Raw genomic sequence first — 22622 nt, 5'->3', positions numbered from 1 at the left:
TCCGCGGTGTCGGCTCCGGTTCCTTCTCCGGGCACTTGCAGGCTCCAGCCTGGGGTGGAGGGAGGGTTTCGGCAGCGCTGACGGGTGGCCAGGCCAGCCTCAGCCTGTGGGCGGCCTGCTCCTCCAGGTCCCAACGTGAAGACCTGGAGAGGAGCCACCCTGTCAGACCCCGGGTGGCCGGAAAGGGGGTGCAGCTGCCCCACCAGAGGCCCTGCCCATGGCCCTGCTCGTGGCTCACCGCAGCCGAGGCCGGTCCTCACAGGAGGGGTGTCAGCTCTCTCTCCCTCGGGCCGGATGCTAGTCCACCACAAGGGGAGACGACGCTGCACTGTCCCCTCATCATCTGGTGGACGCTGGGCTGTCCCCTCCTCCGGGCTGCAAGGGGTTCCCCAGGCACAGGGCAGCCTCTCGGGCAGCAGGTGTGCCCTCCCCACCTGCACCTCACCCTTGGGAAGCCGGCTGCCTCCCTCAGGTCACAGAACCCTGCAAAAAGTGTTTCCTTTGATGGCCAACACGAGAGCGGCAGCCCCAACACGCCTCCCAGGGGACAGGCAGTCCCGGTGGCTGCCCAGGGGAAGGACAGGCCAGGATGCTGAAGAGGGTTCCTTCCCCTCCCATTAAGGTCATCAGCCTGGGGGACGGAGCCCCAGGGACCTTCTGGGGACAGGACCTCTCAGGCCGATGGACTGTGGCCACCAGGCTGGCAGATGTGGTGGCCTCCAGGGCCCAGACCCTGGTGCTGAAAGACCTAAAGGTATGGGTCTCATGGGCAGGTCAGCAGGGGCCCAGCCTGTCCTGTGGCCTCCTGGGGGGGGGCTCTGGCTTCCCTCTAGAGCAGGTCTGTCCTTCAGACCCCCAGGCCCTGGCTGCCAGTTGGTGCTGCTGACCACACCATAGAGTCAGGCCCCATCGGATCACAAGAAGGTGACCTAGAGAAGGACGGGAGGGATGGAGGATTTGGACTGAGGGCTGGTGGGCGGGGGCGGGAGGTCACGGGGCTGCGGGGGGGGGGGGGAGCCAGAGGGGCCGCAGCCTGCTGTCCAGCCCCCCTGCCTGTGCGTTTGCCCGGGTTCCGCGCTCCTGTGCGCTCTGAATAAAGCCACCGGGGTTGAACTCCCAAAGGTCTGCGCTCACCAGGGCACCTGCCTCCAGGTGAGGTGTCCCCCCAGCCTCTCCCTTCCCCTGGGCTGCCAGTGCCGCTGCTGCCCGTTCCCAAGGAAAGTGTCCAGGGGTGAGTTCTGGGCAGAGAGGCCTCGGATCTTAACTGAGAGCGACAGGTCGGCTGCGGCTCGGAGAACCCTGCCAAGGGTGTGCATCAGGCAGCCCAGGGGGTGCAAGGGCGGACTAGGGTCCAGGGGACAGGCGTGGGCCTGGGCCCTGGCTCCAGCAAGCGCTGAGCCACTCAAACAACCTGCTTTTCCCCGACCCCTTCATAGCCCTCGTCACTGAGGACTTGCTGAGTGCTGGACACTGTCCTGGGACCTGGCGGGACCCCAGGTTCCACAGGAGTGGGCTGAGACAGAGACCCAGAGGCCACACAAGCACACAGTCACACAGAGGCTCTGTGGGTCTGAGCCCCAGTCCACGGCTGCAGTCAACTGTGCTGTGCCTCCATGACACAGCGGGATCGAAAGCCGCTAACGGAAGGGAAGGGCGCGTGGTAGGCATTCCGTAAACCACAGGTCATGGTGACGCTTCAGGTGCCCCCTGGCCCACCCAGAGAACCAGGCTTCTGAGGAACTCTAGGGCAGAGGCTGCGAGACTCCAGCGAAGGAACTGGGCAGGAGGCGGAGGACTGGCCACTGGCTCTGAAGACTTGGACACAGGGGGCAGGGACTCAGAGCAGGGTGCTGGCCGCCGGGTTTTCCCCAGGAGAAAAGGCTGTGGCTAGATAAAGGGTTGCAGAGTAAAGTAGGTGCCATTCTACCCCAAGAAAAGCCATTCTCCCAACGTTTGCCTCTGGCTGAGGATCTTCTGGGCAGACACTGATGAGCTGGACGGGGGGAGATTTGGTTCCTTAAGACGGGATTTGGAGGCTGAGGCAGGAGGATGGCGAGTTCAAAGCCAGTCTCAGCAAAGGCAAGGCGCTAAGCAACTCAGTGAGACCCTGTCCCTGAAAGTACAAAATAGGGCTGGGGATGTGGCTCGGTGGTCGAGTGGCCCTGAGTTCAAATGCCTGATACCAAAAAAAAAAAGGGGGGGGGTGAGTTGGAATTTTTCATTAAAAAAACCCAGGCATCATAGGAACGATCCTGCCACAGATGGATGCTGATGTAGGGACGGTGGGCAGGCCCTCCCTGTGGCCTGCCGACCACGCTGCTCCCTCCCCACCCTCTCCCTGTCCATTCCCAGGTCCTCCAAGAAACCCCAGCTCTGAATAAGAGATGGCCTCTGGCTCCTGGCGGGAACATGTGTTTCCAATCTCTGCTCGGCTGAGTCACCACCAGCAGCTGCTGCCCCGCTCCAGCACCACTGCTCACCTCAGACCCTGCTGGCCCCCGGCCCCGCCCCACCCGCCCTGCCACCCTCAGGCCTCTGGCACGATGGCCTCCCCATCTAGGACCTGCCCACCCGCGGCTGGCCCTGAGTCCACCTCCAGCTCTCTGAGCTGTCAGTCCGCCCAGGCAGCCCGCCCCCAGCAAGGCTTTAGTGCCACCATTGTCACCAGGCTGTTCCCACTCCTTGAAACGACCTCTTTGTCTATCTTTGTGCTCAGGGACGGGTTGTGCCATAGGATGGGAGGGGCCCCTTTTGTTCCATCCCTGTCCGGCTCCCACTCAGGTCTCCTGGTCAAATGAAGGAACAGATGAACTGCGATCTTTAGATGTATACCATTGGGCCCGGTGTGGTGGCCCACGCCCGTGATCCCAGTGACTGGGGAGGCTGAGGCAGGAGGATCACAAGTTCAAGGCCAGCCTCTGCAACTTAGCAAGGCCCGTTCTAAAATAAAATTTAAAAAAAAAAAAGGACTGTGGGGGCTGGGGATGTGGCTCAAGCGGTAGCGCACTCGCCTCGCATGCGTGCGGCCTGGGTTCGATCCTCAGCACCACATACCAACAAAGATGTTGTGTCCGCCGAGAACTAAGAAATAAATATTAAAAAAAAGGACTGTGGACGTAGCTCAGTCATAACATCCCTCTGGGTTCAGTCACCAGAACCAACAAAAAGAAAGAGAAAGGCAGTGACAAGTGTCAACCTCCACCCGTGTCAGGGTGACTCCATCTCCACTGCACAGGTCCCAGATCCCACATGGGCCTCCCTAGTTCTGAGAGGAGCCTGCCTAGCCTTCCTCTGGCCAGGCCTTGTGCACGCACACTCCAGGGTAGTGTCCAGGGAGAGCAGCCAGGCAGGGGCAAGGGACACCTGGGCTGGGACAGAGGCCACATCTAGAGCATCCCTCCTGCCCCAAGGCGTCAGAACTACAGCCTGACCTGGTAGGGCACTGATGGGCACCGTGAGCACCCGCCACTTCCCCTGGGAGCCCTGGCTCTGGGCTAGTCCTCCACACCTTCCCCAGGAGCATGGCCACATGGCTCTGTGGTCAGGGAGCCAGGAATCTGGGCAGGGAATGCCTGAGTGGTGGCTAGTCATCGCCCTGGGGCAGGGTCACCAGGACAGAGGGAAGGAGGAACCAGTAACCTGGGCGAGGCCCACTGCAGCCCAGGGCTGGGGAGGTCCAGGGAGCCCAGGGCTGGGGAGGTCCAGGGAGCCCAGGGCTGGGGAGGCCCACTGAAGCCCAGGGCTGGGGAGGTCCAGGGAGCCCAGGGCTGGGGAGGCCAGGGCTGGGGAGGCCCACTGCAGCCCAGGGTTGGGGAGGCCCAGGGAGCCCAGGGCTGGGGAGGCCAGGGCTGGGGAGGCCAGAGAGCCCAGGGCTGGGGAGGCCAGGGCGCCCAGGGCTGGGGAGGCCCAGGGAGCCCAGGGCTGGGGAGGCCGAGGGAGCCCAGGGCTGGGGAGGCCCAGGGAGCCCAGGGCTGGGGAGGCCCAGGGAGCCCAGGGCTGGGGAGGCCCAGGGAGCCCAGGGCTGGGGAGGCCCAGGGAGCCCAGGGCTGGGGAGGCCCAGGGAGCCCAGGGCTGGGAGGTCCGGGAGCTCTAGGCACTCACGAGTGAGCCGCTGCCCGGGGCTCCTGCCTTGGTGCTGCAGCTCCCCTTGAGGGGGAGCAAGGTGAGCAGCCCAGGCAGGGCCCAGGAGCAGCCCCCAGCTCCAGAACTGGTGAAAATGGCCCAAGTCACAGTGACTCACTTTCCAGAGGCTGGCTCCTCCTGGCCTTTCCCGTGGCCCCCTGGCCGAGCCCTTGTTGTGACCGAGCCACCCCAAACCCGCTCTCTGGCTCCGAGCTCCAGGTTGAGTTAGGGCCTTCAAAGGCTCTGCCCCCCCAGCCCCCTGCTCCCCAGGAAGGGCGCTCCCCCACCTCCTCCCTGGTCCTGACGCAGGGTCCAGAGGGAGGGGGTGGGGCTGCGTCTGGAGGTGAGGAGAGCCTGGCCCAGGACTGATGGCACTGCGGCCACAGGTGACGTCACCAAGAGCCTGAAGCATCCCCAGAGAAGAGAGAACTGGAGGGAGAGCAGCGGCGGGCGGGCGGAGGGAAGGCCAGGCAGCTCTCAGGAAGAAAAACAGGAGCAGGCCGAGGGGAGGGGGCTTCTCGGGCACAGACCTAATCACAGCCCTGAGATTTACTGCTGCAGTCAGCACTGGCCCGCAGCCCACGCCAGAAACCAGCCTCCCTCCTGTTTGGATTAGCGATGACATCACGGCCACGGGCCAGCACGCCCAGCACCAAAGGAAACCCGAGCCTGGGCCAGGCTCGCAGGCCAGGGGAACCTGAAACCACCAACAGGCAGCCCCCAGCAGCCCGCTGAGCCGGCCAGCCCCTGGGCCTGCCCCCTCTGGGCCAGCTGAGACCCGCTTCCTGGAGAAAGCCGGGACAGAGGGGCACTGGCTTCCCATCACGGCTGGCTGGCCTTGGTCCCCAACCCGCCCATGAAAAGCAGCACATGACCACATGCCCAGGGCCAAAAGGAAATAGTCTGGGCATGAGGAAATCAGCGGCAGGCGGGGCCTCCCTCCCAGGCCTCCCGCACCCGCCTGCCCGCAGAATGGTCTGAAGGGTCTCAGAGCCCAGGGTGGGGGGGTGGGAAGAAGGCAGGTGGGAAAGGGGAGGCGGGCAAGGTGGACAGAGCCCTGGGGTGGGACCCCAGGGAAGCCACTGCCTGGGAGCCAGACTCCCTGGACCCTCCCTCACTCCTGGAGGAGGGCTAGGGGCCCTGTCCCAGCCACCCTGCTGGAGGCCAGCCACTCATATCAGAGAGGAGGCAAAAGGTGGTGTCTGGGAGGAGGAGCCACAGTGTCCAGCTCCAGAGCTGAAGCTGGGCTGTGCGCATCATCAGTCCACCCTGCTGCAGCCATCTCTCTCTCTTGGGGCCAGACATTAAGGGTTCCTGCTGGGCACCGGACACCTCCCTCCCTCTTGTCCTCTCTTTCCGGGGTCAACCAACACCGGCAGTGTCAGGGCTGCTGCCAGGGGCTGTGACAGTTGTGTCCCACACAAGGGTGTCCAGGGGCCCACGTCCAGGCAGGCTGGCTAAGGAGGGCGCCCTGGCCCTGAGGGGTGCCTGACTGAGGAGGGAAGGGAGAGGGAGACGGAGGCCAAGTGCAGGGAAGCCAGGCCCTGCCTCTCCTGCACACCCCGGGGCAGGGGCAGCACACAAGCCATGGACACAGAGGAAGAGACCTGAAGGAGGTGGGAAGAGTGACATCACCTGAAAGCAGACCTCCGATAACTGGGGGCGGCCACTCTGCCTGGGGCTGCCCCAGGGCCGACCCTCCCCTGAAGGAGCTTTGCTGCAGCGCGGCTGGGGGCGGGGGGGAAGACCCCATCCTCTCCCAGCCACCGCCACCTAGGCACGGTCCTGCTCACCTCTGGGTGACACCTTTGCCTGATTGATCCAGAGTCACGCAGATACTTAACGTCACGCTAAATATTACTCATGGACCCTTTTTAAGGTCTTATCATATTCCCAGTCTTTCCTCTGCCCCTGACATGGATGGCAGCAGGGGGTGGCCCCCTCTGGGGTCTCCAGGTCCCTGACCCTCCTCTCCTATGCACTACTGTTCGCTTTCCAAAATGGCGCCTCTGCCCTGGGCCTACTCAGGCCGAGGATGTCTACCCATTTCTTCATGCGTGACTCTCCAGTGAGGGCTGGGCACACTTTTGGGTGCTATTGGCAGTAGGTAGGGTGAGGCCAGGGACGCTATCCAACATCCTACAACACCCGGGTGGCCACACCACAGAGTGCCATCTGGGCCAAATGCCAACGCACCAAAATCATGACACTTGGCCCCACCTGAAGGGCACTGACCATGAAGTTCCTATTGAAATGTCCTTGAACGTGTCCTCCATGTGCACAGAGATGAGTAGACTGGACGGTGTGAGAACGGCAGCTGCCTGCAGCCCATCACGTTGACTCACAGTCTTGTCATCCTCAACTGCCCTGGGTGAACAGCCCACCAGGGCTCGCCGGGGACAGAGACCACCTGCCTACTGTGGCCAAGCTGCTTGGTCCCATCCCCTGGCTGCAGAAGCCTCCCAAGCAGCCAGACCCACGGACACAGCCTCCCCTACGCTCCCCGCTCCCCGAGACCCGCCTGAGACAGGCCCACTGCCTCTGCAGCTCTGGACCATGAGCCTGGGGTCCACTTCCAGTTCTGATGCCTGTTACTGACGAGAGCGTCTGGCTCTCCCGGAACCTGCCAGAAAGAGTGTGGGGGCTTCAGCTCGGCTCAAGCTGTCTCTAGGAAGACGGCCGCCTGCTCAGGGGAGATGGATCTGATTCTGACTGGGAGGGCGGGTCTGGAGAAGCAGAGCTCTTCCTCCCACTGGGTGGATGTGGTTGGTCTCAGCCGGAGAGCAGCCTGACTCTGTTCACCTGGAAGGAGCAGACTGGAGGAGGCCTTGGCACTTCCTCCTGGCCATGGTCACTGTTTACCAGGTCCGCCCTGGGACACGCTTGCTGGGTGTGCTCAGACGGGGAGGGACGAATGGACAGTCCTGCAGGGCTCTGTTCTGGGAAAGTCTCTTTGAAGGGGTGAGTGTCCCAGGTGGGACTGGTGTCCCGAGGGTGTGGTCCGAGTGCCTGGAAGCCCCCTCCACAAACCTTTGGCATGTTGGCCTGGCAGCATGGCGCTTCCCTTCTGTCCTGAGCTGCCCCCGGGGACTTGGCCTGGCAGGCTGGGGTCCCTGATGTGGCTCCTCTGTAGCCCTCCCACCAACACTGAGACCAGAGGTGAAGAAGGCTGGACAGGAGAGCCACCCCTGGGCTCTCCTCCCTCGCTCCTTCTCTTGTCCAGGGGTGGAGTGTCCTGATCCCGTCCCCACCCCCAGGTCTGTGCTGCTCTGAGCCCTGCCGGTCCAGGCGCACAGAACTGAGAACACCCAGAGCCAGCCGGAAGCTACTCCTCAGAGTCAGTGGATTCCTTGGTTTCCTGGGTGGGGAATGGGAAGATTCCAGGAGGGGAAGAGGTGATCAGGGACAGAGGCTGGGCCCCGAGTGGGACCCCATGGGCAGCAGGCAGTGGTAGGTGAGTGGGAGGGCCAGCCTGGGTGTCACCAGCAGGACTCTACAGCCTGGGGTCAGCCGTGCACAGCAGTCCACTGGGAAGGGTTTGTCAAATCATCACTCCATGGCAAGGAGGCCGGGAGGTCAGCACAGGGGCGTGTGGCTATGTCCTGCCTGTTCATGGGGCCTGCTCCACCCCCACCCTGACTTCCAGAAGATGTGTCAGGTCTTGACCCTCCCTCCTCCCTCCTAAGAAAGCACACGTCCTCCCTGCCCTCATCTGCCCTCCCGTGTGTCCCCTCCCAGCCTCTGACCATCCCCGGCCTCCACCCTCTTTCCTCCCTTGCTGAGGCCACATGGCTAGCCTCCACCAAGGCAGGACAGTCCTGCCTCAGGGCCTTGGGGTCTTTCCACGTGCTATTCCAGAACCATAGACTTTGGAGTGTCCTGCTTTTGGGACAGTGTCCAGGGTACAGTGGATGCTCAAATCATCTGAGGATGGAGCAGAAGAAGAGAGGAAGGGAAGAGGGGAGAACAGACTGGGTGAGGGAGGCAAAGAACTGGAAACTCGGGGTGTAGATGCTGTTTAGAGAAGACAACTCGGGAGGGCAGCAGAGGAAGGGGGTACTCTGCTAGCAGAACCGGGGTCAAGAAAAGGTTTGGGGAGAGGGGTGGGGAGAAAGGCCAGCCTGATTGTGTGCAGGTGGGCAGGACCCGGGGAGGGAAACCCACAGTCCAGGTGAGGGTGGTGGCCAGCCCCTAGGGGAGGGTGCACTTCAGGCCTCTCTGTGCAACGTGCATGGGCCCTGCTCCTTTCTGGGACACCATCGACTCTGCCACCAAGGTGCTCATCACCTTAACATACACCGTATGAGCCACCAGTCTGTCTCCTAAATGGACAGGGGTCTGGGCTCTGTGAAGTTCAACAGCATTTTCCCCAATCGTAATAAAAAAGAATGAAAGGAAACTGAAGAGGTTACAGGCAGACAACTTGCAACAACTTCCCAAAAAGTTAGCATCAAACACCGTTTCACCAACAGCGCAACTCTATTTTAGGTTAACAAAAGCCAAAAGTGACTTTAGATTTGTCAGGGTGCTAAAAATAATGACTCTGCCTTTTTAGCTTTTCCCAGTTGCCTGTCTGAAAGCCCAGGGAAGCCACAGAGGCTGCTTTTCCATGCCTGCAGTGTTTTCTAGCACCTCGGGGTCTAGCCAGCAACTGCTGTTTTCTAACAGTGTCCGTTTCCTGGGTTTCTGTCCCCCTAGCTGGGTTGCAAACCTGTACACAAGCCAGGCTCACTGACAGGTAGACAGGGGCCAGCCACCATCCCCTCTGTCCTCTCCTCCTCCACACCTTTAAGTCCTTGGCCCTTCCTGGAACACAGAACTGTTTGGGGAAAGTCCTTCAGATGTGGGCGAAGGGCGGGAACTGGGAGCAGAGGCTCACAGATCCTGCTAGCTCCTGGCTCTCCCGCCCTCCCTTCTCTCCTGTTGGCTGGTCTGAAATATGGCCAGTTGAAATCCTGTTTGGTCCACAGTAACCCCACCCCTCACTCCCTCCAACAACTGGCTAGGCACACTGAAAATTCTAAGGCCTCCATTTGTAAAAAATAATCCCCCCCCCACCTCGGAGTTCACCAAAACCAGGAGCCCAGGGGGAGGGGGATGATGGGGAAAGGCCCTCTCTCCAAAGGACACACAGACCTTTGCTCAGTCAGTGGCTACAGTCTGCACAGAGGGAAGGAGATAAGGCAGTGTAGACCCAAGAGCCAGGCTGGAGGGGAAGGGTGGGCGGTGGGTTGCCTGGGGCCCTCGAGGGACAGGTCTGAGTCTCAAGTCCTGGACAGGGTCCACCCCACACCGCGAATCCGGCCATTTGGGGATCGGGGGGCTGCAGGGGGCCGCGCGTTGGGGCCCGGGCGGCGGGTTCCAGGTGCGCAGCGCCGGGTCAGGGCGCGGGGCGGGTGGTGCGGGAGGCCCGCCGTGCCAGGCTAGGCACAACAAAGCCGGGGCTCTGGGGAGGGCCGGGGAGGCGCGGGAGGCGCGGGAGGAGGGGTGCTGGGAGCGCCGGCCTGCACTGGCCGCCAGCCACCGAGAGGAGGAGCAGAGGATCCTCGGAGCGCAATAAAACGCCCGGCTCGGGCCGAGCCCGCAGCAAACACATCCATAGAAGGCAGTCGGGGAGCCGAGCCGGGCCGCTGCCGCCGCCGCCCCGCTTTCTTCTCCGCGCGCCCGCTGCCCCCGCGCCCGGCCCGCGCCGCCCGAGACAAAGAGCAGAGAAAGTTTGCGCGGGCGCACGGGCAGGTGAGCAGGGTGCGCCGGCCCCGCCCGGCCCCCAGCCCGCCGCCGAGAGCAGCCACCGCCGGGGCGCCGGCCCGCCGACCCCGGCCCGCCATGGGCGCCGCGGCCCACAGCCTGCGGCTGGCGCTCGGCCTCCTGCTGCTGGCGACGCTGCTGCGCCCGGCCGACGCCTGCAGCTGCTCCCCCGTGCACCCGCAACAGGCGTTCTGCAACGCAGACGTAGGTAAGCGGCGCGACCCCCGCCCGCGCGCCCGCAGCCCGCCCGCTCCCTCGAGAGTCCTGCAAGTGGACGCCCCGGGCGCACTTTCTCCCCCTCCCGTCTCGCCCTTTCTTTCCCTCTCTTTGCCGAGATGCTTCACGACCTCAAAATTCCATCGAAATTCCGCAGCAGCTCCAGCCCCAGAAAAGGGAGCCAGGGGAAGGCTTGGGCTTGGGTTTTGGCAGGCGGCCGCCCTGGGATGCCAGCGCTGGGGGCGGGGGACACAGCGGCAGTGGGGGTGACTGGAGGTCTGGGGACCCGGGGAAGAAACTTGCAGAGGTGAGATGCGAGCTGGGCTTCCCTGGGCTCCGGACTGGGTGGGGACGGGATTCCCTGCGGGGGCTCCTCCCACCAGACCCTTTTGGGGGCTCAGACATTAAGCAGGGGGCAGGATGGAAGCCCCCCATGCAGCGGGGTAGGTTCCACAAGCTTGAGGGGGAAGGCGAGAAAGACATAGACCTGGCTCCTTGCTGGGTGCCCTGGCCAGGAGGCCCCACCAACAGGACCTGGCAGGGATCGGGACCCTGAGTGTTTTTTTGTGGGTGACTTTTTTCAGGATGTCCACAAAAACTGAAGGCTTTGGTGACTGGAGGGGCACTGGGATTTGTGCAGCCAATCTCCATCACCCTGGGGACTCCTCTGCTTCCAAAGGTGGGGCTGGCGAGCAGGAGGGGCAAAGTGGTCTGATCCACAGAGGAGCGGGAGACAGAAGTGGGCGAGTGCCGCAGGCGGTGCCACCCAGGCTGACACTTGCCGACCCTCCAGGCCTGGCGCTGGGCATCTTCAGGTGCAGGGCTCTGGGCCTCGAAGTCCCTCTGCCTTCCCTTTGAATTTTGCTCCTGATTCTCAGTCAAGTGCCCTGTACCCTGGCTGTGAAGCTGGGCACCCCTCTCCTGCCCTGACTGAGGACAGTGCTTGTCATCTCCTGGTGCCAGCAATGCCCTCTCCATGCCCACTCTGGGGCTCCTGTCCCCACCCCAGTTGGCCTGCCCAGCCTGGGAGTTTTCAGCAGCTCCTGTCTGTGGGACCACGTGGCTGAGCCACCTGGTGCAGGGCGTGGTGAGGGCTTGCAGCGTACCCTCCACCAAACCTGGTGTGGGGGCAGTGGGCCTCTTCTCCAGTTTGACTTTGTTGTGCAGCAGCATTTGGGGGTGAAGAGAGGCTCCTCCCACAAGGGCACCACGGGTGGGCTTCCTTGGGGGTGTCCCTGAAGTGCAGGCCTGTCCTGGCTCCTATCCTGAGCTAGGCTGCATCTCTGATCAAGTCGTGGGGCCCAGAAGGAAACTGGCCTGTAGGACCTGGGGCTTGGGTTCAGAGGAGCTGAGCAAGAAGCAGCTGAGCGAGGGACGCCCTCCACGCCCCGGCCGCGTGGGGAGAATTTCCGGGCAGCCACTTCTGTCCTTGCCGAGCTGGTGAAGGCAGCCACTGCACCGGGCACTGCTTTTGCTTTGGTTTGGTCCAGGGCTCTTGCTTGTGCCTCGAGGCCCTCTCCTGCCTAGATTCCCTGGCATTGGTGTCAAATTGTTGCTCTGAATCATCATAAAGCCCCAACTTGTAACCCTGTCCCAGCACAGAGGCCCAGTCACACTGCAAAGCCCAGCCTTCTGGCTCCTGTGGCCACTGTAAAACAGGACCACACCTGGGGGACTTAAAACACGGGGATTTGTCATGTTCAGGAGGCCAGAAGCCTGAAACGCAGAAGTGGGCAGAGGGTGTCCCTCTGGGGGCTCCTATTCCAGGTCTCTCCTAGCTTTGGGTGGCTCCTGGCAGTCCTTGGTATTTTCTGGGTACAGACTCATCCCGCCAAGCTCTGCCTCTGTCTTCACACTGCCCTCTCCCCTGGGTATGTGTCTGGCTTCAAATCTCCCTCCGGTAAGGACACCAGCCATTGGTTTGAGGGCCTGCCCTAATCTAGTAGGACCTCATCTTGACTTGATTACTCCAGCAATGACCCTATTTCCGAATAGGTTAGGTTCTGGCTGGATGTAGTCTGGGGTGAGGGCCCTACTAAACCCAGTGCCCCAGGCTGCCCTCCTTGCTTATCCAACTTGGGATAAAAAGTGGAGGACACCCCTGGGTAGGGCCCTGGGTAGGCCCTGCTGGTCCATAGTGGCTGGTCTGTCCTCTAGGATTTTCCTTTGAGGGGCACGGGTTGGTGACTTGCTCAGCAGTAGTAGTTCCTCATCCTGGGAATAGGATTACCTGGGGGGCATCTAAAGATTACTCGGGCTGGGATCTCTTTGTAGACACAAAGGGCCTGGCTCAGACCTCTACTTTTGTAGTTTAAAAAAGCCCCCCAGGCAGCTGGGCACGGTGGCACATGCCTGTAATCCCAGTGGCTTGGGAGGCTAAGGTAGGAAGATCAAAAACTCAAAGTCAGCCTCAGTAGCTTAGCTAGACTCAGTCTTAAAACATTAAAAAAAAAATGGGGAGGGCTGGGGATGTGGCTCAGTGGTTAGGCACCCCTGGGTTCAATCCCTGGTACAAAAAAAAAAGAAGAAGAAGAAACACCCCTGGGGAGAGTTTGTGCAACCAGGACTGTGACCGCAGGGTGCACGTTGGGAGCTGATGAAGGCCCACATTTCTCTAGACAGGCTGGCTCCTGTCACTCCTGGCTGGCTGCAGCCTTGCTAACCAGCCTGGGGTCCACACGAGGCACTTGGTTTAAGAAACAGAATGCTCTCTGCTGCGGAAGAATTTCTGGGAGGTGTCTCTCTGGCAAGGAGAGGACTGGAAGTGTGGTCCGCAAAGGGACTTCTCTGTGAGGTCATGACATTTAGGAAGAGACCATCTGGCCTGCTCCTGGAGGACCCTCAGTCCCTGTCCTTTCCAGGAAGGTCAAGACAAACAGGAGGCTTTGTGTCTCCATAGCAGTGCTGCGCAGGCTCCGGCCCGATTCCCTCTCCTCTAGCGCATCCTTCGCCACCTGCTGCAGGCCTGTGCGGCGACCGTAACTCTAGCCACACGGGCGGGGGGAGGCTGGAGTTGCTGAGCCAGCTGGGTCACTTGGCAGACCCTGGATGCCTCCACTGATTTTTGGTGTCAAGAGTAAATCTAGGAGCTATTTGGACCTAGAGAATAAAATTCCCCCTCCAGCCGGGAGGCGATGCCCAGAGCCGTCTTGCTCCCTGACGGCACCCTCCTCCGCTGGCTGCTCCCATCTCCAGAAACTGCCCCCTCAAGCCTCTGACGGTCTCCAGTCGCAGCTGGAGATGGGCCGCCGTCAAGGCCACATGGCCATATGCTGGGTCCAGGGCACACGGGCCGAGGGCATCCTGACTTTCTATGGGTCTGGGGGGATCCGGTGTGTGTAGTGATAGGACCAGACAGGTAGGTGTAGCCACCCCAGAAAACTCACAGCAAGCCCTTGGCGATGACTGTGTCCCACCTCACTTGTGGAAAGCAGGGGGGCGTCTTGTCTCAGCGGGGCCAGGCCTTCCGCAGATGGGGCTGCTCTCTGGACACTGTGGGTGTCTCTTGCATTGTGTCCCCTGCGGGGACGGAGGCCTTCTGCCAAGGCAGCGACTGGGGCCTGAGTCGCTGGAGCCAAGGAGGCGAGGTGTGCAGGGGCCTGGGGTGGAGCAGGTGTGGAAGGGCACCCTCCCCACCGGCGCTCCTCCTGCCTGGGACGGCTCTGGCAGGGTGCCTGTCTGAGCTGCGGGTGGGCTTGGTTACCTGCTGTCCGATGGCTCCCCACCTCTGCTCGTCCAGTCCTGATGAGGAACCCTGAGGCCAGGCCCCAGGCGGAGGTGGGGGGCTCTCGGGTTCAGAAATAGCTGAGAGATGTGCAGCCGGGACCCCAGGAAGCTGGAAGGTTCCAGGAGAAAGTACAGCAGGAGAAGAAAACGCAGGGGAGGAGGCGAGGGAGGAGGAGGCAGGCAGGCAGCCCGGCAGTGGCAGGAGGTCGGGACCCACGTCTCCTCCCTCCCTGCAGGATGACTGGCACCAGCCCTGGGTGATGCGCCCCTCTGCCCCCTCTAGGAGGAAGGTCCCCCACATGTCCCGGGTCCCCCCACCAGCTCTGCCTTGGCTCCCAAAGATCTGGAAGCTTCTGTTTGTCGTCTTCCACGTGGGCGCAGTTCCCGGGGAAGGAGCCCTGGGTGGGCAGCAGCTGCCCTTTCAACTCACACCTTGGTGGGAGGAGGCGGCACCCTGGGATGGGAGGACACACACCCTACTGGAAGGGTGGGCCTGGGTGACTGCCTCGGGGACCTCCTTCTTCTGTAGCAGAGTCTCATTTTGTGTGGTGATTGCTTGGCTGCCTTCTGGGGGCCCACTACACACAGAGTCCTGTGGCAGGTGCTTCTGATTCTGGAGCAGTGAGTCAGTGCCCGCTCCTGTCTCCTGGAAGGGAGGGGGGAGAGCAGAACTTGGGCTGTCTCCCCGATGCCCCTCAGGGCCAGCCTGGAGGGCAGACTGCATCTAAGGCGAGGGGGCCTGCAAAGACCGGGCCTGGTGGGCTGGGGTCAGGTGGGGCAATGGACTGGAGCCGAGGGCGTGGAGTGGAGAGCGGGCGACTGGAGAAGGGCGAGTGGACGGGAGCATGGTCAGCCTCGAGCCCGGGAGCAGCAGCAAGCCTGGCGGGGTGGCTGCTTCCCGCCTCCTGAGAGCTGTCACCCAGGGTGGCGGGCCGGAGGGCAGGGCACCGGGGCAAGAGCACTATTGGGGAGCAGGGCAGTCCCTGCAGCTGCACCCAGGAAGGACTGGGAGATGGAGATGGGCCTCGAGCCGGGGCCTGGGGCTCAGGGGTGCACCCAGCGGGAGGCCCCGTGGTGCTCAGGGCCAGTGTCCCCTCCTGGTCGGCTGGTCAGGCAGGGAGGGGTCTGGGCAGGAGCTGCCAGTACTTCAGCAGACGGTGGGAAATGGGGGAGGGGCCATGAGAGAACAGGGGAGGTGCCACGTGGAGGGGGAGAGCCAGTGGGGACAGGGCACTGGCCTGGGCAGCAGAGCATAGTCGGAGGCTGGCTCTGCACACCAAGTCCTGGCCTGTGACCTGGTCCAGCAGAGGGACGTGGGACAAGGGGCCTGGCCTCCACGTCTCCATCTCTGAAGTGGAGGCAGGAATCGGCCCCCCGAGGGTCAGGGGTGAATGTGGGCTCCCAGGGCCCGAGCCTTGCTGTGGGCTGTCCAGGGGGGCGTGGGATCAGCTCTTCCTGCGTCCAATGCCGAGCTGGACTTGCCCCTGCGTTCAGGGGACCTCCCAGCCGGGGCTGGGGACCAGGGCTGGGGGCGGGACGTGTGGTCCCACAGGTGGGGAGCTGAGTCTGCTCTGGTGCCTCCAGGGGCCTGGAGGCTGGTCAGGACGAGTCTGTGACAGGAGAGGGAGGTGACAATGGCACTAAGAGCAGCGACAGTGGTGGTGGCACCGAGTGCCAAGTGCGAGAGGGAGCCATGTCCCACACGTCCCTGGCGCTCACGCGTCACCTCCTCAGCAGACGTCCAGGCTGAGCCCCAGGTCCAGCAAGGCACTTGCTCAGGGCCTCGCAGCTAGAAGCAGCTGGACAGAAGAGGGTCGTTGAACAAGAGGCTGTGAGGAGGGAGGCAGAGGCTGCTGGACTCTGGTGTGGCCGGTGGGCTGCCCGCCCGCTGTTGGTTCTTACAGGGAACAGTGGGCAGGCGTTTGCGATGGCACCACAGATCCGTGCGTCTGTGACCTGCGAAGTAGCCCGGGCGCACCGGTCCGCAGACACGGTGTCCCGGTGTGGGGGTGTCCTGTTGTCACCGTGTTGGTGTTGTCAAGTGCAGTGGGCGTTTTCAGAAACCGCCACGCCCTGGTGTCCATTTTAACAAGGTTAATTGATCCAACACTCGGTGGAGAAACTCGAGGTTGCTGCTGCCCTGAAACCTGAGCAAACAAGGGTGCAGACGCCAAGCGCCTGTGTGGGGCAGACGCGGCCTGGAGGAGGGCCCCAGAATCCTGGGCTGCGGGGAGATCAGGGTGATCTTTAAAGATCTTCTGTCTAAACGCATTTTCTAAAGCCTCTGCAATCAGGGGGTGTTGTTGTATAATTAAAGTCAAAGGCCCTGCGGGCTGGGGTGTGGCTCAGCGGTAGCACAAGGGCTCAGCATGAGCAAGGCCCTGGGTCAGTTCCCAGCATGGTCCCCAGCCCCCGGGAAAAGGCATTTGGGATGCACATGCAGAGAGGAGGGCTTCCTGGGATGGCCAGGGGTGGAAGGGCTGACCCAGGAAGGGCCCGGCAGCCCGAGTTCCCCGCCTCAGCAGTGTGTACTGCACCCAGGTTGGTGTGACGGGGTCCCATGCAGGGCAGTCGGCCTGTGAACCCTTGCTGGCTCCTTTCAGAGTTTGACGCACTGCGCACAGCCCTGGCACCTGCTGTGGTGCATCAAGTCTTACTGGAACACAGCTGTACCCACTAGACATGCCTGGTCTCTGGCTGTGTTTTGCCTGCAAGAGTGGAGTTGGGCAGGGGAGCCAGGGTGCTGGAGCCTCGCAGACGAAGCTGGCTGTGTGGCCCCTTACAGAAACGCTTTCAGACCCTGTCACCAAGGGCAGGCTGCACAGGTGTGGGCTTCCTGGGCCGGTACACCTCTCACCACTTCCTGCTCCCTCTTCTAGAGGCAAGCAGGATACCTGGAGAGGAGGGGACACCTGGGTCATTCTCTAAAGTGACCTTGGAGATGCTGTGGATTCGCCCACCTGTTCTGGGCTCAGGGGAGGTGGGTGGGCTTCGAAGGGAAAGCCTGCTGTCTGCTGCGGACACACTTTGACAGCCGGTTCTTCACCGCAGAAGTGGACGTTTTAGAGAAAAAAGGCGAAGGAGAGGTGTTGGGGAAATGGCTGGGCTCTGGGCCCAACAGAGATGGTTCTGTCCCAACTTGGTGCCTCTTGGAGCCTGTCTCCCTGTCTTCGAGAGCCGGCTGCACTTCTCAGGTTGCACCTGCTCCGTGGCTGCTGACGGGGAGTGCAGGGTGCAAAGCCTGGGGGCTGGGGAGGCATCTGCCCCCCCTTGAACTCTAGGAGCCGGACAGTGCTCCAGAGAGACCCGTGGCCTCTGTCCCAAAGGCCCTTTAGGAGGAAAGGCGGGCAGGCAGCACAGGAAGGGGCACCTCCCGTGTGCATGGTGCAAGACTGTGACATTCTGGTGACAGCCTGAGCCCAGGCCGGCTCCTCTGTACTCCCAAGCTCGTGTCTGCCGCCCGACACCCCTCAGCCCAGGTCTGGAACCCAGGGAGCAGGGGGGTTTCAGAGCCACCAGCCCAGGCCACACGAGGAGGGCCACATGCTCTGAATGGTCACGGTGCTGCGTCGACCAGAGGCCTCCTGGGAAGCCAGGTGCTCGTCATTTCCAGGCACCACACCCTGTCGGTCCAGCGGCTTGAGAATGCCCTGTGCTGGCTGGTGGCCCGCTGGGGTCCGTGACTTGGGAGGGGTAGATGGCATGGAGAGGATTAAGAAAGCTGGGATGCCACGGGCGTGGAGGGGGCACGTGCTGTGCGTCCAGCGCAGCTGCACTGAGCTGATGCCTGCGCCTCACAGTGGCCTAGGGCCGGAGCCTGCCCTCACCACGTGGCCCTCCAACACTAGGGAGACCGGGGTCCATGTGCCCTGGTCCCATGGCTGCTAGGTGTCCCAGAGCAACCACAGCCAGGTCTCAGTCACCAACCGTGGAGTCCAGGGTGCTTCAAGGACACAGCACTTGATGTGGCCTTGGGAGAAAGGACTAGGTGTCACTCACAGGCTTCAGGTCCCTGGTGGGTGGTGTGTTCAGGACTGTGTTGACCTCATGGCTGAAGGGCTTTGGGGACACGGGCTCCCTGTCCAGCATCTTCAGGGAGAGGTGGCTTTCCTGTGTAGCGCTCCTAGTATTCAACCTCCAACCCTCAGCTGTCCCGGGAGAAGAGCAGCAGCCTGGCCCTGCCCAGGGAGAAACCAGGCCCGTGAGGGAAGGGGCTAGTACGGAGCTGCCATCAGCTTCCATGACCCTTGGCTGTGACATCTTGTCCCCATGGCCCAGTGGACTCCAGGGTGGGAGCGAAGGAACAACCCTAGGGTGGTCTCTGCTCTCTGCACCAGTTCTGGAAGGCAGGGGCCGGGCAGCCAGGCAACAGCTGAGAAGTCCAGATGCTGGGCCTTCAGTGCAGGGGCACCTCCTGGCTCTTCCCTTGTCCCAAGGACTCTGTGGGGGAGGCTGGAAGGCGGCTCAGGTTTGGACAGGGGGAAGCCATGACTTGCCCAAGGTCACCACCCGAACAAGGTGCCAGAGTTCTAGGAGATGGATCCTGGCTCGAGGCTCTCAGACAGGATGGGTCCACCCCTTAGAGCTCTGTTGGTCAGGAGGCTGTTGTCCTTGACGTGGGGGCATCTGATCGTGAGCACTTTTTTTTAAAACAATTTCTTACACCTTTATTTTATTTACTCATTTTTATGTGGTGCCGAGGATGGAACTCAGTGCCTTCTCGTGCTAGGCAAGCGCTCTGCCCCCGCCCAGCCCTTAACAGAGCTTTGGAGCCTCGGAGGGGCGGGTTGGCAGCCATCAAGGGCTGTGGAAATGAGACTTCCTGTGTCTGGAAACCCCGTATCTGGGGACTTTTCACCCTAAGTCTCTAGTTACAAGGTTGTCTTCCCTGCTCACCTTTCTCAGGGGGTGCCAGAGCCCCTGGACATGAAGCAGCGGGGCCGTGGCTGGGCAGGCTACAGTAGTGGACGCTCTGCTGGTGACAAGTGTGTAGGTTTCTAAGTGGAACTAAAGAAGTGTGGACACCTGAGAGCTCAGACTGCCTTTGACAAATGCAGGTTTTCTAATTGTGCTGTGATGAACTTGAATTTGCTGCAGCGTGGGTCTCATCGCAGTCAACAGTGGTATAGACCGAGCTCCAGGCCTGGCTGGTTTAGGCCGATTCCACGTGCAGCGTTTAGCAGAGCGGCCTAATCCAGGCATGGGCTGTGTTCTAGGGACCAGGGACTCGAGGGCTGAGTCGGAGGGCCCTGGCTCGGCAGACGTGTCCTAACCTCAGAGCAGACCTGGAGGCGCCTACCAGAAGTGGTGCCGGACGTTCTGAGAGAGCCGCCGTCAAAGCCCTGCGTGCTGTGGCTTTGAGCCACCCTGCTATGTCCCTCCTCTCCAGAACTTTCTCTTGCTGAATGGTGAGTGTCAAGAGGAAGAGGAAGGAGAATTGGACCCCAGACTTTGTATCTTCGAAGCTTTAATCATCAGGGTTCTCCATAAAGCAAGACCAATAGGAAATATAGATGCACAGACGACGGAATTTATTATGGGCCTTGGCTCTCACGATGACGGAGCTGAGATTCCCACAATCTGCCGTCTGCAAGCGGCAGAACTTGGGGGGGGGGGGGCTGGTGGTGTGATTCATTCTGAGTCCAAAGGCCTGAGAGCCTGGATGTCACAGCTCAAGCAGGGAGAGAATTTTCCTCCCATCTGCCCCTCGGTTCTGTCCCGGCCCTGGACAGATGGGACAATGGCTGCCCGTGCTGGGTTGGGTCAGGCAGTCTATGGATTCCAAGGTGGCTCTCTTCCAGAATACCCTTCCCACACACCCAGAAATCCTGTTGGCCAGCTATCTGGGCAGCCCTTAGCCCAGTTAGTTGACAGAGAAAATTCACATCATAAGGGCTGAGAAGAGGGACCAAAGAAACGGGTGGGTGGCCTTTGGTGGAGAACTTTCTCGTGGGGAGAAGAGCCTCACTGCCCTGGCTCAAGGGCCAGTGACCTCTCCCAGGGCCTGCCCAGCTCAGACAGAGCCTCTGGCCCCAGGCTCAGCTCTCCTGAGACTGAATCCTGAGATGCTCTCACTTTGGCCAAATCCAGGCCGTTCCCTTCCCCCTCACCCAAGAACAAGCCCCAAGAATTGGTGGCTTTGCCGCTTGGGACCGAAGCCATGTTCCCCAAACTAGATTTCTCAATGGTCAGGTTTGCAGAGGGTGCCCCAGCCCTAGAGCAAGGTCGAGCATGCTTGGTGTCGTGTCTGTGGGGGGAAGGTGGGGGACGGAGGGGACGGGAAGGAGTCCTCCCCCGAGTTGGACTGGGGCTCTACAGTGGCGGGCTGGAGCAGGTGGGAAGCAGAAGCCCGTTTCCCCTCCGCCAGACGCTGTCCCCACAGGAGAAGGGGTGGGAGGCCCTGTCGGAGCCCCGACCTTGAAGCAGGCTTCCTGAATGTCCTGAGAGGAAGAGCCAGACTCCGAGCAGGGGGGGTGGTGCCAGGCTGGGCCAGCGCCCCCCGCCAGACCCTCCCTCCACACGGCCCCCATCACCCGCTGCTGGTGCTCTCACCTGTGTGTCTGGCCTGTCGCTGTCCCCAACCTCACCCCTGCAGTGATGTCACAGCCCAGCAGCTCTGCCGTTCCCATGGCAACAGCCTGCTGGAGCCAGCCAGTGGGGGCTGCTGGGCTGCTGGAGAGGGAGGAGGTCAGTGGGCCCCTGAGACCCCTGCAGACCACCTGGGGTACAGGTTCTCCTTGTGTCTGCCCCCTTATCTGGTGTGAGGGTGGACTTTTCTGGGCCCGGCTGTTTGAGGAGGTGGTGGGAAAAGGGCCAGTAGGAGGAGGCTGCAGGCCACCAGTCCACAAGGCCCATCTGGAAGTCCCCACGCTCCAGGGAGCTCCCCCGATGGTTGGATGGGGGCAGGCGGGGCAGGGGAGCTGTCGGGACGGGCCGGGGACGGGCTGGGCTGACTGTGGTTTTGGAGGAGTGGACGGTGTCAGGAGGCGGCTGGAGCAGCCGTGAGGGTGCTGAGCTCGGGGGGTGCTCGGTCGGCAAGTGGATGATGGACCCTGTCCTTGTGTTTAGTGAGGTGCCAGTTGGATCTACCGTAAGAGGTCCCTCTGCGAGCTCGTGTCTGGACCATGTGTGTAGAGGTCAGTCCACCTTGGGGTCTGCCAGTGTGAGGCTGGTGGAGGAGGCTGCTGGCCCAGCTCACCTCCAGAGCTGCCCAGTTCTGGGGGACAAACCCACAGAGTCCCAGGCCCCCAGGATTAGGGCCTGGCTGGGACTCATATTCTCCCCTGACAGCCCCCCGTCCAAAACCCAGTGCAGCGGCTTTGGGGGAACCACACACTCTAGGCTCACCTGAGCTGGGAACTAGCAAACACCAGGGTGTGCTCAGCACTCGGGGGCCCACAGAGCATGGTTTTCGAGGCTAGAACTCAGAGGAGTGCAGTGAAACCCAGTTTGTGATATTTATTCTATGTGGGCTTGGCTTGGATGCCTGCAGTGATGGGTCTCTCACTACCTACCCATGATTTCAAGACAGCCCAGTAGGAAGTGCTTCCTTCCAGCCGCCCATGGGCTGCCTCCCTGTAATGTGTTCTCAGACGTCCAGCTCCATCATCTGGAGACACACACAGTAAGTACCGCCCTCTCCCCAAACGGCTGGCCAGGCTCTTGGGGGTTCCCATGTGATGTGGACACAGCTGTCACCACCCTGTTTCACAGATGAGCAGACGGAGGCACCCCAAGTTGGGCAGCTCGCCCTGGGTCACACGGCCGTGTCCCTGTCCACCTCAGTGCCATTCTGCACTTCTCTGTCCCCAGCAAATGCCTCTGCCTGGCCTCCTCTGAATGTTCCAGGTTCCTGGGACTCCTCCTCCCGTGCACGGCCTGTCCTGCCACTCCCTTCCTGGGCTCTGAGTCCATGGCCTGCCCTGCCCTGCTGACCTCTGCCCCTTCTTTCTGGGCCTGGGGAAAGCTGTCTCTTCCCAGGCTCCCCTTGTTCTCCAGGCAGCTCGTTCTTACCTTTCTCACTGGGCTCATTCCTAACCGTTTCAATAGTTGTGCTGCGGTTTTGAAATGCTGACCCCATGACATTGTCACATGGCCACTTCCAGGACAGACTCTTCTTCTCACCTTGTGAAAGTCACTTAGACCTGCATCTGTCTGTCAGTGCCTGTGGGCTCACCACTGTCTTCACATCTCTGTGGTGCTCTGTGCCTTGGCAGAGCCTCCCTGTGAGCCAGGCACCATCTTCCAAGTTCCTAGGACTGTCTCCTCTGACACCTCATCTCTGAGGCTGCATGGCTGATGCTCCATCTCCGCTGTTGCTCTTTTTCCCCTGATGCTCCATCTCCTCTGACCCTCCGTCTCTGACCTCCATCTCTGACCCTCCATTTCTGACCCTCTGTCTCTGACCTCCATCTCTGACCCTCTGTCTCTGACCTCTATCTCTGACCCTCCATCTCTGACCTCCATCTCTGACCCTCCATCTCTGACCTCCATCTCTGACCCTCTGTCTCTGACCTCCATCTCTGACCTACATCTCTGACCCTCCGTCTCTGACCTCCATCTCTGACCCTCCATCTCTGACCTCCACCTCTGACCTTCTGTCTCTGACCCTCCATCTCTGACCTCCATCTCTGACCCTCTGTCTCTGACCCTCCATCTCTGACCTCCACCTCTGACCTTCTGTCTCTGACACTCCATCTCTGACCCTCCGTCTCTGACCTTCCATCTCTGACTCTCCGTCTCTGACCTTCCATCTCTGACCTCCATCTCTGACCTCCATCTCTGACCCTCTGACCTCCATTTTTGACCCT

At 61.6% G+C, this 22622-nt stretch overlaps 1 protein-coding gene across 1 annotated transcript in view; it reads left to right on the top strand.

Moving 5' to 3' along the window:
- Positions 1-9651: 9651 nt before the first annotated feature.
- Positions 9652-22622, top strand: part of TIMP2 (TIMP metallopeptidase inhibitor 2) — a 44378-nt gene continuing 31407 nt past the window's right edge. The window contains exon 1 of the mRNA XM_081272185.1: positions 9652-10078. Coding sequence (XP_081128311.1) covers positions 9949-10078 — 130 coding nt within the window. The 5' untranslated portion in view covers positions 9652-9948. The remainder of the gene's footprint in view (positions 10079-22622) is intronic.

This window comes from Spermophilus citellus (genome assembly GCF_964194105.1).
Source record: "Spermophilus citellus genome assembly, chromosome: 17".
In the NCBI taxonomy this organism is placed as follows: Eukaryota; Metazoa; Chordata; class Mammalia; order Rodentia; family Sciuridae; genus Spermophilus; species Spermophilus citellus.
This window is presented reverse-complemented; position numbering and strand designations above follow the sequence as displayed.